Genomic DNA, 13,167 nt, shown 5'->3' with positions numbered 1-13,167 from the left:
TACCCACTCTGTGGTCTATTGGTCTGTTGCTGCTCTCTGGTGGTGACAGTGAGATCACAGCAGATCTCAATAGTGCAGGTTTTACTGATAACATTAACTCTGGCTCTATTCTATGAGCAAAATCACTTGGCATTTTAGCCATTTTTCATTTTCACTCCTCTGATTTTTCAATTGTGACACATCAACATGTCTTGAAAGCCCACAAGTAAGCAAGTGGAGAGATATGAATGGATTGTGTTAAGACTCTAATGAGTGGAGACACTAACTAAATTCTGTTTGTGCTGCTACTGAATCTGTTTTTGTGTAGCATCTCTTTTTGTGCTAATTGGTTATTGATAATATAATAATTGTTATTGGTATTAATGATGATGATAATAATTATATGTATTGCTATGTCTTTGTAACTGTTTCTATGTGTTGTGTATGTGAATTTGTTCAATAAAGACAACTATTTGATTGAAAAGGAAGGATCTACCCAGTGTTAGTATGGTGTTCCTAATAAAAGGCTCCACGACAGTGAATGTATTTCTTCAGGAGAAAGTTGTTCCGGTTAAAAACTCATTTCCCTGCTGTACTCACACCAACCCTATGCCTTCATAATCATATTCAAATAGAAATAAAATAACTACTATTATTTATAGAGCACTTTTCCAAGTCTAAGTTACCAAGTGCTTTACAAGGGCAGCAAAATAAAACAGACATGTCATAAAACCATGAGCACAGATAAAATTAAGGAATCACAAATATTAAAATACAAAATTCATTAAAAAGATGAAGAATTCTTTCAAAAAAGAATTAAAATTCAGGTAAAATCAGGAAAGTATCTACTTTATTTCGGTGATTTTTTAAGTTATAGATACTAATTATTATATGTATGGGTAATTTAATGCAGTTTAATAATTATATAACAAAAACAATGATATATATCTTTTTTGTTTTTTTCCCCCAACCCGCCTCCAGTCAGGGAAGGTGTCGTCGTGGTTCGTCTCTTCTCGGCCTTTTCCGGCCATCTCCGTTCGCCCTTCGTGTATTTCCGCTCGGCGTCGCCATCTGCTTTCTCGTCCTTCTCCAATCTCCGTGTTGTTGTTCCCGGTGACGCGGCGGAGGTGTAGCCTGACGCGGGCTCTTACGTGTCGGCCAGAATAAAAGTGGAGCTCCGGAGGCCCGGGAGTGACGAGGGGAGTCTGTATCGGTAAGGACGGAGCGGTGTCCGCGGCTCGGGGACTCGGGTCGCGGCCGCAGAGAGTGTCGGTCTGGTCGGGTTCGGCCCGAAGGAAACAAAGAGATCATGGCGCCGCGGCGCGTTTGTAGCGGGATGGAGGGAGGGAGGCTGCGGTTACTCGGGAGGAACAGAGCCGGTGTGCGGCTTTGACAGAGAAGCAGGAGGGACAGTTAGTGTGGAAACGCGTCACTTACTGTAAGAAGACATGAGCCGTGTTCACACACTCTCCCTGCGGGAGAGGAGGCAGGGTTCCCCGCACTGATTTGGGCTGTTTTCCCCTAAACGGCGCATTCGAACCAGCAGTTGCGACATTTTCCCTTCTCTGTGTTAAAGACCCAGTTTGATGTGTTTTAATTATGAATCCACATCTTCTCTTATCTGCTCAGTTGTGATGCTTGTGTTTAATAATGGTGTCGATCGGCCGTCGAAGGCCTCACTGTGAAAACATGAACTCAGGCCTGAGAGATTCAAACTAACACACATCTGCAGTTTGTGGTTGTTCGCTTTATCTGCCGGGATGTGACCGGTGTGTGTGGAGGGGGCGGTGCCCGGCCATGTGTCTCTGCTGTCACACACACACACACGCGCACACACACATGCATCCGAGTGGTTTTGAAAAGCAGAGGGAGAAATGTGTGAGGCCAATCATGCAGCGCAGGGAAGCTACGCACAGTGTGAGATCACTGAGCTCGTCCCAGATCGACACAGCACGACCTCTCACCAGGCTGCACTCAGAAATATAACGTAACACATACAAGTTGATGAGGCGAGCTAAACACGTCCCATTTACTAAAGCAATTCATCAAACTTATTTAAAATATTAAAAAGGATACTAAATGTAAATGAGCAGACAGGTGGAAAAACATGATCATCATCAGCTGATACTGTGTGATTAATAATAGTTTTACATTTGACCTCTCGATAGAAAGTAACGTCACTTTTTATTGTTCTTTCCTGCAAATAAATGACATTTGCAATCGATCTCTTTGCAGTCACCGTGTAAGCTTCTTTGTTTGGTGTCGAAGCTAATTGTCTTCACTTGACAGTCTGGTGCTAAATTCTCCTCATTACATTCTCTGCAGGAATTGATGGGCTTCTCTATAATTTTTTAAAGGTTCACTGTGTCGAATTTAGTGACATCTAGTGGTGAAGTTGCATGTTGCAGCTGAATCCCCCTCACCTCACCCTCCCCTTCCAAACATGAAGGAGAACCTGTGGCAGCCGTCAGTTGTGATAAAAACTCAAAATCTGTTTAGTTTGTCCAGTCTGGGCTACTGTAAAAAACATGGCGGCCTCCGTAGAGAGGGCCCGCTCCAGATGTAATTTTAAAGTATTTAAATATAAAGGGCCCATTTAAGGGTAAAGAAAACTACAATTTAGATGATTACACACTATTATTTTATATTCTTATCATGTAAAGTGCCTTGAGATCATGTCTGTTATGGTTTGGCGCCGTACAAATAAAATTTAATTTAATTGAATATCACTGAAGTACCTCTACAGCAGGGGTATTCAACTAAAATTTAAAGAGGTCCAGTTAGAGAAAATTTCTTGAAGCTAAGGTCCGGAAGATCATAATGTCTAACTATTTAGTGTGATATATATTTAAGTAGCCTAGTAGTTGTATCAACATCTGCATGTACTAAATACCTGACTGTCAAATCAAATGAATTCAGTACGATTCAAAAACTTTTGGACAATATTTATTGTCACGTAACAAAGAACTGAACATATATGTATGATTGCAGATATGTATAATGTTCTCTCATTAACTAAATAAAAGTAGGGCTGCATTTCAAAATAAGAGAAAATAAATAAAATGTGAAAATTGTGCATGTTCAAATAAAGGGCTTAACTTCAGAAAAATAAAATAAAGGGAGCAAAAGCTTGAATTTCCCTTTTTCTGTTTCACATCTTGACTCAAAAGTCTCAACCAATTTTACAGATAATAAATCTCAACACATCTTAACAATTGAACGGTTTTAGAATCACTTTCTTCCCCTCTTATATCCCACTCCCCCACTTTGTTCGTCTGTTTCTCTCCCTTTCTCCGTCTCACTCCTCTGTTTCTCTCCCTTTCTCCGTCTCACTCCTCTGTTTCTCTCCCTTTCTCCGTCTCACTCCTCTGTTTCTCTCCCTTTCTCCGTCTCACTCCTCTGTATCTCTCCCTTTGTTTTCTCTACCTGTATCGCTATTTTTCTTTTTCTTTCTACCGTCTTCTCATGTGTAACTTGCCTCTAACTCTCTCATCTGTCTGCACTGTGGAGTCGCAATGTTTACCGCCTGGAATGCACAGACTTGATTGGCTGAGTAGTATCACGTGGGATGGCTTAACTCGCATGCAATTGGTCTGTGCGTTTCCTCATCCGCTAAACCACTACCGTAAAGACTACAAAAGCTGCGCCGGTTACAAATAGAAGCGCCCCGTCAGGTTTTAAATCATAACCTTCTGTTTTGGCTGTAGGTCCGGGTCCGTACGGGACGGCTTCTGGGTCCGGACTCGGACCGCGGTCCGCCTGTTAGTGATCCCTGCTCTACAGAATGTCTTGCAGCAGAATTTTGTTTCAATTGGAGCCAATCACCTGTTGTTTCCTAACAATTCCTATATTTCTTCATTAGAAATATATTAAATTATCATTTTCATGCTTTCAATATATACAGAAATTTAAAGATTTCATACAATCGCTTTAAAAATATTAAATTATATATGTATGTTGTTGCAGAAGTGCACACCACTGAATACAGTAAAGTAGGATAAAGTATTGCACAGCATTGCAGATATGGAATCAATCTTAAATGTGTTATTCCATCCCTGAATATACACGTGGTGGATCATTTATTTGATCTCTTGAGAGTTGCTCTATCACTTTTTTCAAAGATGATATACGAGTCTTATTTCTCACACTCAGATCAGTCGGTGCCTTAGAGCTTTTAGTGTCTTTCTTCAAATTTGAATAAATATGGGCTCAGATTTCTGAGATTCAGAAACACTTTTGTAATAATGACAATGTGTTCAAGTAGAATTATTCAGCGCAGCTTCCACAAAGTTCACTCGTTTTTCCTAATATGTATAGAGTTGAATCCCCGAAGTACCAATTACATCATTGTTACAGTTTTCTTAAATATTTTTTTTAATGATTTGTTACCAGCACAGTCTCAGTCAAGTAGTGAATAAACGTTTGTTTATGTAATGTTATAATAAAGAAACCCTTTGACATGTTGAGAAATATTGATTCACAATTTCTCAAGTGTGTATTAAAGAAAACCTGAAACAAGTTTTCTCAACATTATTCCTGCTCATTTACTCTGAGATGTATTTAGTTGAGAACTGTTGGTTAATATTCTTATGACAAGTGACCCTGAAGAGTCTCATGTGTTTCAGTATAATTATATCTATAAATTTGTTCTGTAACAGTAGGTCTGCGTTTGGGTTGTATTGTGCACATTCCCACTACGAAAGCACACTTCCCTGAACTTGTGGCATATGAACAGTCAATGATCCTGGTATTATATGTTATAGCTACTTTTCAGTTTTAATCAGTTAGATCAGTTTTAACAGCTTCTGCTCAAAATTCTGCTTCCTCAGCTCAGCTGATGAAGATGGAGTCAGCAGAGGCTCAGCAGGAGACTGCTGTGATTGAGACTGAAAACCAGCACATCACCTCGGCACAGATCGCAACTCTGGCACAGGTAATGTGTCACATTAATTACCACTGATTCCTGACGGTGCAAGTTGTGTCCAGGCTCAAGCTCTTCAAGTTTGGCTGAGTTTGTGTTTTTAAAGTAATCTTCCAGAAAAACATGTTTCCTCAGCAGAGTAAGGTAAACAGTTTTATTATATGTGCTGTTGATGCTCAGGAAGAGCAGCAGTTTGAAAAGACCAGTTTTTAATGTCACAAATGTTTTTGAAAGATTTCATTTTAGATTTCACATGACAGACAGCATGGTCACATCACGTTTGAATTTCAGGTAACCATGGCAACAGGCCACGGCTCAGTAACAGGTCCAATGGTAACGCTGGTCCAGCTTCCCAATGGACAGACTGTTCAGGTCCACGGTGTCATCCAGGCTGCACAACCCTCTGTCATCCAGTCCCCACAGATCCAAACTGTACAGGTAAAACATACACAAAGTGTTTCCATATCCAACCATGACATAAAGAACTTGAAGTTATGAGTTTAGTTTGATGTATTTGTGTCTGGTTTATCTGTTTGATCCAGATCTCCACTATAGCAGAAAGTGAGGATTCACAGGAGTCAGTAGACAGTGTGACCGACTCTCAGAAACGCAGGGAGATTCTGTCACGACGCCCCTCCTACAGGTAACTATTTACTGTTTTATAATTTTTTGATTAATTTTTTATTTGCTAATAGGCAACACAATCAGCCCATCTTGCAGCAGAAATTGTAGCATGTTTATCAAACTCAAATATCTATTTATTAGGAGTTTTTCAGTGAAAAGCTAAAATAGGGATACTTTTATTTGCGGGCGTGGAAATTATCATCAAACAGTGGTGATAATACTGGAGCTGATGTATTTCACATGAAGAAGTGTGAAATTTCTCTATGACAACAGCCTCATATGAATAAATCCCACGGCTGTTTTCCCATTAGGAAAATTCTGAATGACCTTTCATCCGACGCGCCGGCTGTCCCTCGTATCGAGGAGGAAAGGGCTGAGGAGGATGTATCAACTATGGCTTCCACCCATGCCATTACAACTGTTACTGTCCCCACACCCATCTACCAGACCAGCAGCGGCCAATACAGTAGGTGATAGTTGGTTTGGTGGAGCTGTAGCTGAGGCTGCAGGTTGATTGAATTCAAACATTATAGTTGGGGTAGTGAGTATTGCTTTCATGTCAAATGCTCAGCGCTGATCAGTTTCAATGCAGTTTCATTTTCATTCAAATAGTTTGAGCAAAATAGCCAGCAAAGAACATTTAACAGCCAAAGAACTCGATATTTTTTCAAGAGTTGGTGAAGATCAGGCCAGACAGAAATAAAGAAAGTATTTTCCTGGCTCTCAGGTGGACACAAAATTACTCTTGTGAAATAATAATATTGCCCTGTGCTGGATGTGTAAACAGTCAGTTCTTTGCCAACAATTTTACTACTCTATTATATGAATGCTGTGTTTCAGTTAGTTTGATATGCTTCCCTTAAGACAAAAATAGAAATGTGTCGATGAATCTGGAAAATGTTTCAGCTGTAGTTGTCTGGCTTTGTGTTTCTTTCTTGTGCAGTCTAAGGAACTCAGTACCTTATTCATTTAAGCAGCTATTTGTTTTCTCAACATTAGTCTGTGGAGTTTTTCTGTGGTCAGTAGATCGCACAAATCAAGGGTTATCACGAAAATATGATGCAATACATTTTGTCTGAACAAGGTGTAAGACTTTAAACTCAACAAATCTAAATCTAAAATCAAAGCAGAGCTGGAGAACACATCGTTTCCTGGCTGCTCTGTTGCTTGCCGCTTTGACTTTCTGCCCAAAGTCCAAACTTTTAATTTGACTTTATTATAATCTGAATTTAACAAGTTTCTAATTTATCCCCGTCATCTGTCCCTTTCTCTAAATCACACAGTTGCCATCACACAGGGCGGGGCCATCCAGCTGGCTAATAACGGTACAGATGGAGTCCAGGGCATTCAAACTCTGACCATGACCAACGCAGCAGCGGCTGCCCAACCCGGGGCCACCATCCTCCAGTATGCACAGACCAGTGACGGCCAGCAGATACTGGTTCCCAGTAACCAGGTGGTGGTCCAAGGTGAGAATGTGGATCTATTACCTTTGACCATACCCATTTTGTTTTATTATGTATGGCTTCAGAAAGTATTTCTGCCTAATCGGTGTAATTTTCAGTTTTTGGCTGCAAAGACAAAATGATTCCGCTGCAGTCAGTAAATAAGCAAATGAAACACTGATTGGTTTTATCAAGGGGTAAAATTTAACATTCACATTCCACCATCTGTACCTTTCAGCTGCCTCTGGTGATGTCCAGGCGTATCAGATCCGGGCTGCCCCCACCAGCACCATCGCCCCTGGGGTGGTCATGGCCTCTTCACCCGCCCTGCCCACCGGGGGAGCCACTGAGGAGGTCACTCGCAAACGGGTGGTCCGCCTCATGAAAAACAGGTAAGAACATTGTGTGTTAATAATGTATTTGCTTCGGAAATTTCTCTGCATCAACTGCTGCTCCTATCTGAAATAATGCCCCAAAATAATCTGTCAATGTAGTATATAACAAACCAGTCTAAAACATGGAATTACACTCAGTGAGTATTTTAGTAGGAACACCTGGACATCTATTTATTAATGGAGTTATCCAATACAATGTATAAAAGCCTGCAGATCACTTAAATGTGGTCTCAGTGATAGATCATGGCATGATTATTGGTGCTGCTTTGAGTATTTCTGAAGCCACTGATCTCCTGGGATTTTGAATGGTGCTCCTGTAAGTAGCTTGGTTCTCCAATTTTAACCATAAACTCTCTTAATCGCCCCAAAACCATAGAAAACAAACAAAACCCAAACTGTGTCTTATCGTCCCTACAGAGAAGCAGCCCGTGAATGTCGCAGGAAGAAGAAGGAGTATGTAAAATGTCTGGAGAACCGAGTGGCCGTCCTGGAGAACCAAAACAAGACGCTAATTGAAGAACTCAAAGCCCTTAAAGACCTTTACTGCCATAAATCTGAGTAGGTCGTCGTCCTGAAAACACCAAACTGGGCCAAGTAGCATTTCAGTTCCTTTCAAATACTTTGACTGTTGGATTCTGCCTGTCTGGCCTTCCAGTTTACACATGGCTGGCTCTTACTGACCAAGTTGCCCTAATTCAGTTCTGCTTGTATTATTATTTCTTCAGTAGTCTGTCGGCATAATACATTTAAAATAGACAACATTTTTGCAGCAAAAACAAACTGAGAATGAACTGTCATCCAGGTTGAACGATGGAATAGTCCAAAGTGCTAAATCAAACTTAGTTACATCATTTACTGGGTAGTAAATCATCGGCTGCTGACAACAGTTAAGATGCTGCTTCACACAGATTTATCAGTGAGGCTGCGTCTTAATTGTCGTAGTTTGGCCAATACCCACATAACTTATCTTAAGATTGAACTCATCACGGTCATTGTGGAGATGTTTCACTGTACAGCCCGTCCAAAAGTGCCTTTTGGACGGGCCTGTCAGTGCCTGTCAGTGCCTGTCAGTAGAGCATCATCCAAACTAGAACCTGACCGATGCAGATTTTTGGGGCTGATGCCGACACCGAAATTTGCACCACATTTGAAGACATTCCCTCAGGCTGATCTTAAGATATCATGTTAAAGAAAAACATACTTTGTGAGGCCACTGTGACCTTGACCTTTGGCTACCAAAATCAAGTGAACTAATCCTTGAGTCCAAGTGAATGTTTGTGCCAAATGTCAACGGACTCCTTGATGGCGTTCCAGAGATATCACCTTCACAAGGCAAAGAAATGTGCTTTGTGAGGTCACTGTGACCTTGACCTGTGACCTTTGACCACCAAAATCGAATTAGTTCATCCCGGAGTACAAGTGAATATTTGTACAAAATTAGAGTAAATTCTGCCAATTTTTATCAGCCAACCAATAAATCAGTCCTCTAATCCTTGAGCAATAAATCTGCCTCGTCACCAATACAGTCAAGTTCCACCTTTTGTTAATCCCTGGCATCTGTGTTCTGTAAATTGTGCAGATGTTGCACTGCATAGTTCTGCATTTTTATTCACGTCAGGTAAACCGGTAGTAAAGTGATGTTTTAGGCTTTCTTAAAAACCAGCATTTTCTTTGGGTTCTTAGCGATACCCAAGCCACGTTGGAAGCCGATTGGGTGACCAGTTGTCGAAAGACGTTTCTCCATTAATAGTTAAATTATAGTTTAATTGTTGAAAAGATATTAAAGCTGAGATTTCATTGGCCTCATGTGAGTCCAGTAGAGTATTTGTGTCTTATATTGTATGTAAGCAATAACGGCCAATACCTGCTTGAAGCATCACCGTCGCTGCTATGGTTACCTGCAGTTTGATTTTACTCACACTAAGCTGTAGACATGTTTTTTAGATGTTGTGATTTATGATTTTACAGAAACCTGCCAAATAATTATAACTGAATACACTTGTGAATATTCACAGTGCTTGTGCTCAGTTTTAAACAGAATTCCAGCCACAACTACAATAACAAGACGCAGCTTATAAACAAAGTTATAAAAGATTATTTGACTTTGATATAAGGACTGTTTGATACATCTAAATTGTGATTGTTGTGCTACATGTCAGTGTGTTTAAAAAACATATTTAAGTCTCAGTTTGTATAACAACTATAACTCGTATACCTGACCGCTCAGACAAGCTCAGTCAGTGGCAGTTAAAGGTTTTGAATTAATTGTCTCTACTTGATCCACGTCCTGATCTGAACCAGCCTCTCAACAATGTGGCTGCTTGTAACTTGGACTCTACAGCTAATTTGGCACAAACAAGTCATTTTTTCATCATAACTTTTGAAGATGCTATCAACTGCCGATGGTGAGAGAAGTGACTCACAGCAGGCAGTGGTGTGTGTTAGAAAAAGGGACGTTTTGAAATGTGACATCACATTTTGAATCTGTTAATGGTTTTGTTTTGCTTGTCAACAACAGATGGTTGACAGAGCTGCTATTAAAATGAGATTATTAGCAGGCTGAAGCACAGTTTTAAAAGAAAAAACATTATTGTTTTTACTACCTGGGATCTTGTTTCGATTGCTCACCAACGTTCCTGTCGGTCATGGCAGTTTAATCGTCCAGAAGGCCGGCAGCACAAGGTGCCATTTTATCGAAACAAAATTATTTAGGAATGAAAGTAAATTTGAATGCTGTTTTATTTCAAATATTTGTTGTTCCAGAAATGCTTTGCAGAACTACTTCCGGGTTTACATTGATTGGCTGTACTTACTGCATTTCTGCGCACAATAATTTTTATATAACATGTATTTTTATTTAATTTTAGTTAACATTCTTGTTTGTTTGGTTTAAATAACTGGGGGTTTGTTTATTACTCACCCTCTGTGTCCCATCACTTCAGCAGTTAACTTTTGAGTAAAGCATTGTCTCTTTACAGATGAGATCGATGTCTGTAAGATTTGTTTGTCAAAGATCCAGGTTGTACAAAAAACGCACATTTCTTAGTAGTAACGTAATTCCAACACCAGGGAAGTAGTTCTATAAAAATTTTCAGTCAAACATCATGTTGTTGTGTTGCAGTAAATTGTCGGCGTGTTGTCGAAAAGGACCACCCCCATCAAAGTTATACTTTTTCCGTGTCGTCTGTTAAACGGTGGTAAAATATGGATTGCAACAAGGAGCCATATTTTGAATGTGGTGGACTTCTTTATGAAATATAGGCTACAGGAGTTTAACACTAATAATCAATCTGTTAAAAGGAGATGGCTTTAGTGGGACTGTGTGTGGCTTTTGAGGAGATGTGTGTACGTATTTGTTTGTTTATTTTTTATATTAATGTATATAGTCTCTACAGCATGTGTAGACCTCATGTATTTCTGTTTATTTGATATGAAAAAAAATGTTCTTATGGCTTGTATGAAACAACTTTGAATATTTGTAACATATGTCACTGTATAATAGAGGACAATGTATGTGTATGTATATCCACCAGGCCTACCACCATCATGGCAGCTAAGTGTATGAAAAAAAGGCCTTTGTTGGACTTGTTGAATATTTTGGAGTGTTGTACTGTTTCGGATCAACAGTGTTTTGTTTGTAGAGTTTGTTGAGAGCACTTGGGGTCCACAACTTTTATCAGCTAAAATATTGACAATTTTCTTTGTTTGAAACCTGCACAGAGGAGCCCCAGTGGCTTCAAACTCAGCCACACGTTTGTTTTTAACTGAAAATGTATTTTTATGTCCTGAGCAGAAACGGCTCCATAAGTTTCCTTTTTTTATATCTGCTCATTCATGATATGAAAGCACATGTTTTCTTTCCACTGGATCCATTCATATGTTTATTTTTACTGTGCATTAATTTTACTACTTACATGAGATTCTGACAGTGGTTCCAGTGGTAAGATGGATGTCAGTTAACCAATTCTCAACTCAGATAGTTTTTGATTTGAAACTAACCTGAATCAAAGACAAACAAAGATGTCTGATGTTTTGAGGTGACAGATGCCATTTTGTTACGGAAAATCTCAAAGTTTTCCTTTTTCCTCATGGACTCGTAGAGTCTGGGTTATACTTTTAACTTCTATTCCTGAGCGACATTAAAGTTGATTCTTGACATCGGAAACAAGTGGTTTGACCAAATAAATGTAACTCGAGGTTTATTTTATAGCTTTTTCTAGAGCTTTCAAGTGCATCTCAGCAATTGCAGTTCACTCACTTGTCAATGCATGATAATGAACGGCTGTGGCTTCATATGGGTGTGAGTCATAAGCCCGGCCTCTATTCAAAGATGGTCATCTGAAAGCTCCAGAAGTTAATAAGTGGACCTTGAGATAATATTATTCTTATTGTTTCAACACCTGAATTGTCAGCTAAAGGAAATTAAAGGGCACTACTAGTGGCTCTCACAATCATTTTCTTTTTTTTTTAATGTTTTTTTCTATCTTTTATCCTTTTTGTTATTCAGAAATCATCAGTTCATGGTAGCTCTTCTGGTTTTATTTATCTATCATTTGAATCATTTTGATATTGTACAGTATGTACTTTATGTAGGATTATGAGGATTAAAGTGTTGGCTAGAGAAATCACACAGCACTTAATACTAGGTGTAATTGATGATCTATTGGCTCACAACACATTAGCATGTACTGTGGCTGTACTTGTCATCCATCAGTCTATGTAGACTCAACAATATGCAGAGGTAATCTTTTTTAATGCATTTCACTGCATGAAATTAAGTCTGACAAACAACACCCTGGGCCTCACTGATTCTAAAACTTATTTAAGTGGAGAGGAAGCAGCAAATTTGAAACATGTGCCATTCCAATACCTGAGTTACTGAGCTGAAAACTTTTTTAAAGTGTACTCTGAGAAAAAAAACATAACTTTCCACCTGTAATTCACACATCAAGTGCTGGTGCTGAAACAAAATCTACTAGTAATTGTTTCTGTTGATTTGATATAGTGAGCTCAACTTTGTGATGTGATGACACAATATCTTCAATCAAAAACGAACAATGTATTCATTTCTGTGCCAGAATAGTTTATACCCACGGGTCTAAGATCTATGTGCATGAAAAAAGATTGAAATCATTGTGTGTAAAGTATATATATATTATATATATAGAGAGAGAATTTCTAGAACGCTGATAACATTTTTCTAACTTTTAATGTGACCTGTTTATATATTGCCCCTTTTACAAGTTTAAATTTAAATTCCATGTATTGTATATTATCTTGTAGAGACAAGATAACTCGATGATGCATTACATCGTGTTTGTTTCAACATTGTTACACGATCAAACTGAACCAGACCATTAATTGAAAATGCTGTTACTCTGACATTACATCACTCTTTTGTAAACACTTACTATGTCGCAATAAACTGCTCTTGAAGATAGTCATGAGTTTTGTTGTTCATTAATCGTAGTTGAACATTTTATTCATGATAGACATGATGACCTAAGAAAGGGTACTTTTTAAATCTCAAAAAGGTACGATTTAAAAAATGTTTCCAATTGCTCTGCAATTATTAGGAATGACTGCACTGTTTACACTTTATTATTCTGCTAGGGTTCACCAACTAAGTCACATGATGTTTCATAGTGCGAGATGTTCATGACAGAAAAGGGAGGGCCCCATTAATAAAATCCAATTGTGCTTTTGAAGATAAACTGAAAACTGAAATGTTGGTTCAGAGAGAGTTCAATGATGTGTAGAGTGGAAAGAACTAAAATCGTATAGTTTAAATACATTTACTAAA

At 38.9% G+C, this 13,167-nt stretch overlaps 1 protein-coding gene across 1 annotated transcript; it reads left to right on the top strand.

The window, feature by feature from the left end:
* Positions 1–989: 989 nt before the first annotated feature.
* On the top strand, positions 990–12,804 carry creb1b (cAMP responsive element binding protein 1b). The gene is made up of 8 exons (XM_034574558.1): positions 990–1,192; positions 4,809–4,912; positions 5,192–5,338; positions 5,443–5,543; positions 5,836–5,990; positions 6,808–6,993; positions 7,208–7,361; positions 7,782–12,804. Exons 2-8 carry the CDS (start codon positions 4,817–4,819, stop codon positions 7,924–7,926), a joined length of 984 nt encoding a protein of 327 aa, XP_034430449.1. The 5' UTR covers positions 990–1,192; positions 4,809–4,816; the 3' UTR covers positions 7,927–12,804.
* The last annotated feature ends 363 nt before the right edge of the window (positions 12,805–13,167 follow it).

The sequence above is a fragment of the Hippoglossus hippoglossus genome, chromosome 21 (assembly GCF_009819705.1).
Source record: "Hippoglossus hippoglossus isolate fHipHip1 chromosome 21, fHipHip1.pri, whole genome shotgun sequence".
NCBI classification, from domain to species: Eukaryota; Metazoa; Chordata; class Actinopteri; order Pleuronectiformes; family Pleuronectidae; genus Hippoglossus; species Hippoglossus hippoglossus.
Note: the sequence above shows the minus strand (reverse complement) of the source record. Positions and strands in the feature narration are given on the sequence as shown.

Bases quoted from the DNA above. Each gene is read 5' to 3' on its own strand.
- creb1b (XM_034574558.1), top strand. From the start codon at position 4,817: ATGAAGATGGAGTCAGCAGAGGCTCAGCAGGAGACTGCTGTGATTGAG. The intron at 5,544-5,835 runs GTAACTATTTAC...TTTTCCCATTAG, and splicing joins TCACGACGCCCCTCCTACAG to GAAAATTCTGAATGACCTTT. The intron at 5,991-6,807 runs GTAGGTGATAGT...TAAATCACACAG, and splicing joins GACCAGCAGCGGCCAATACA to TTGCCATCACACAGGGCGGG.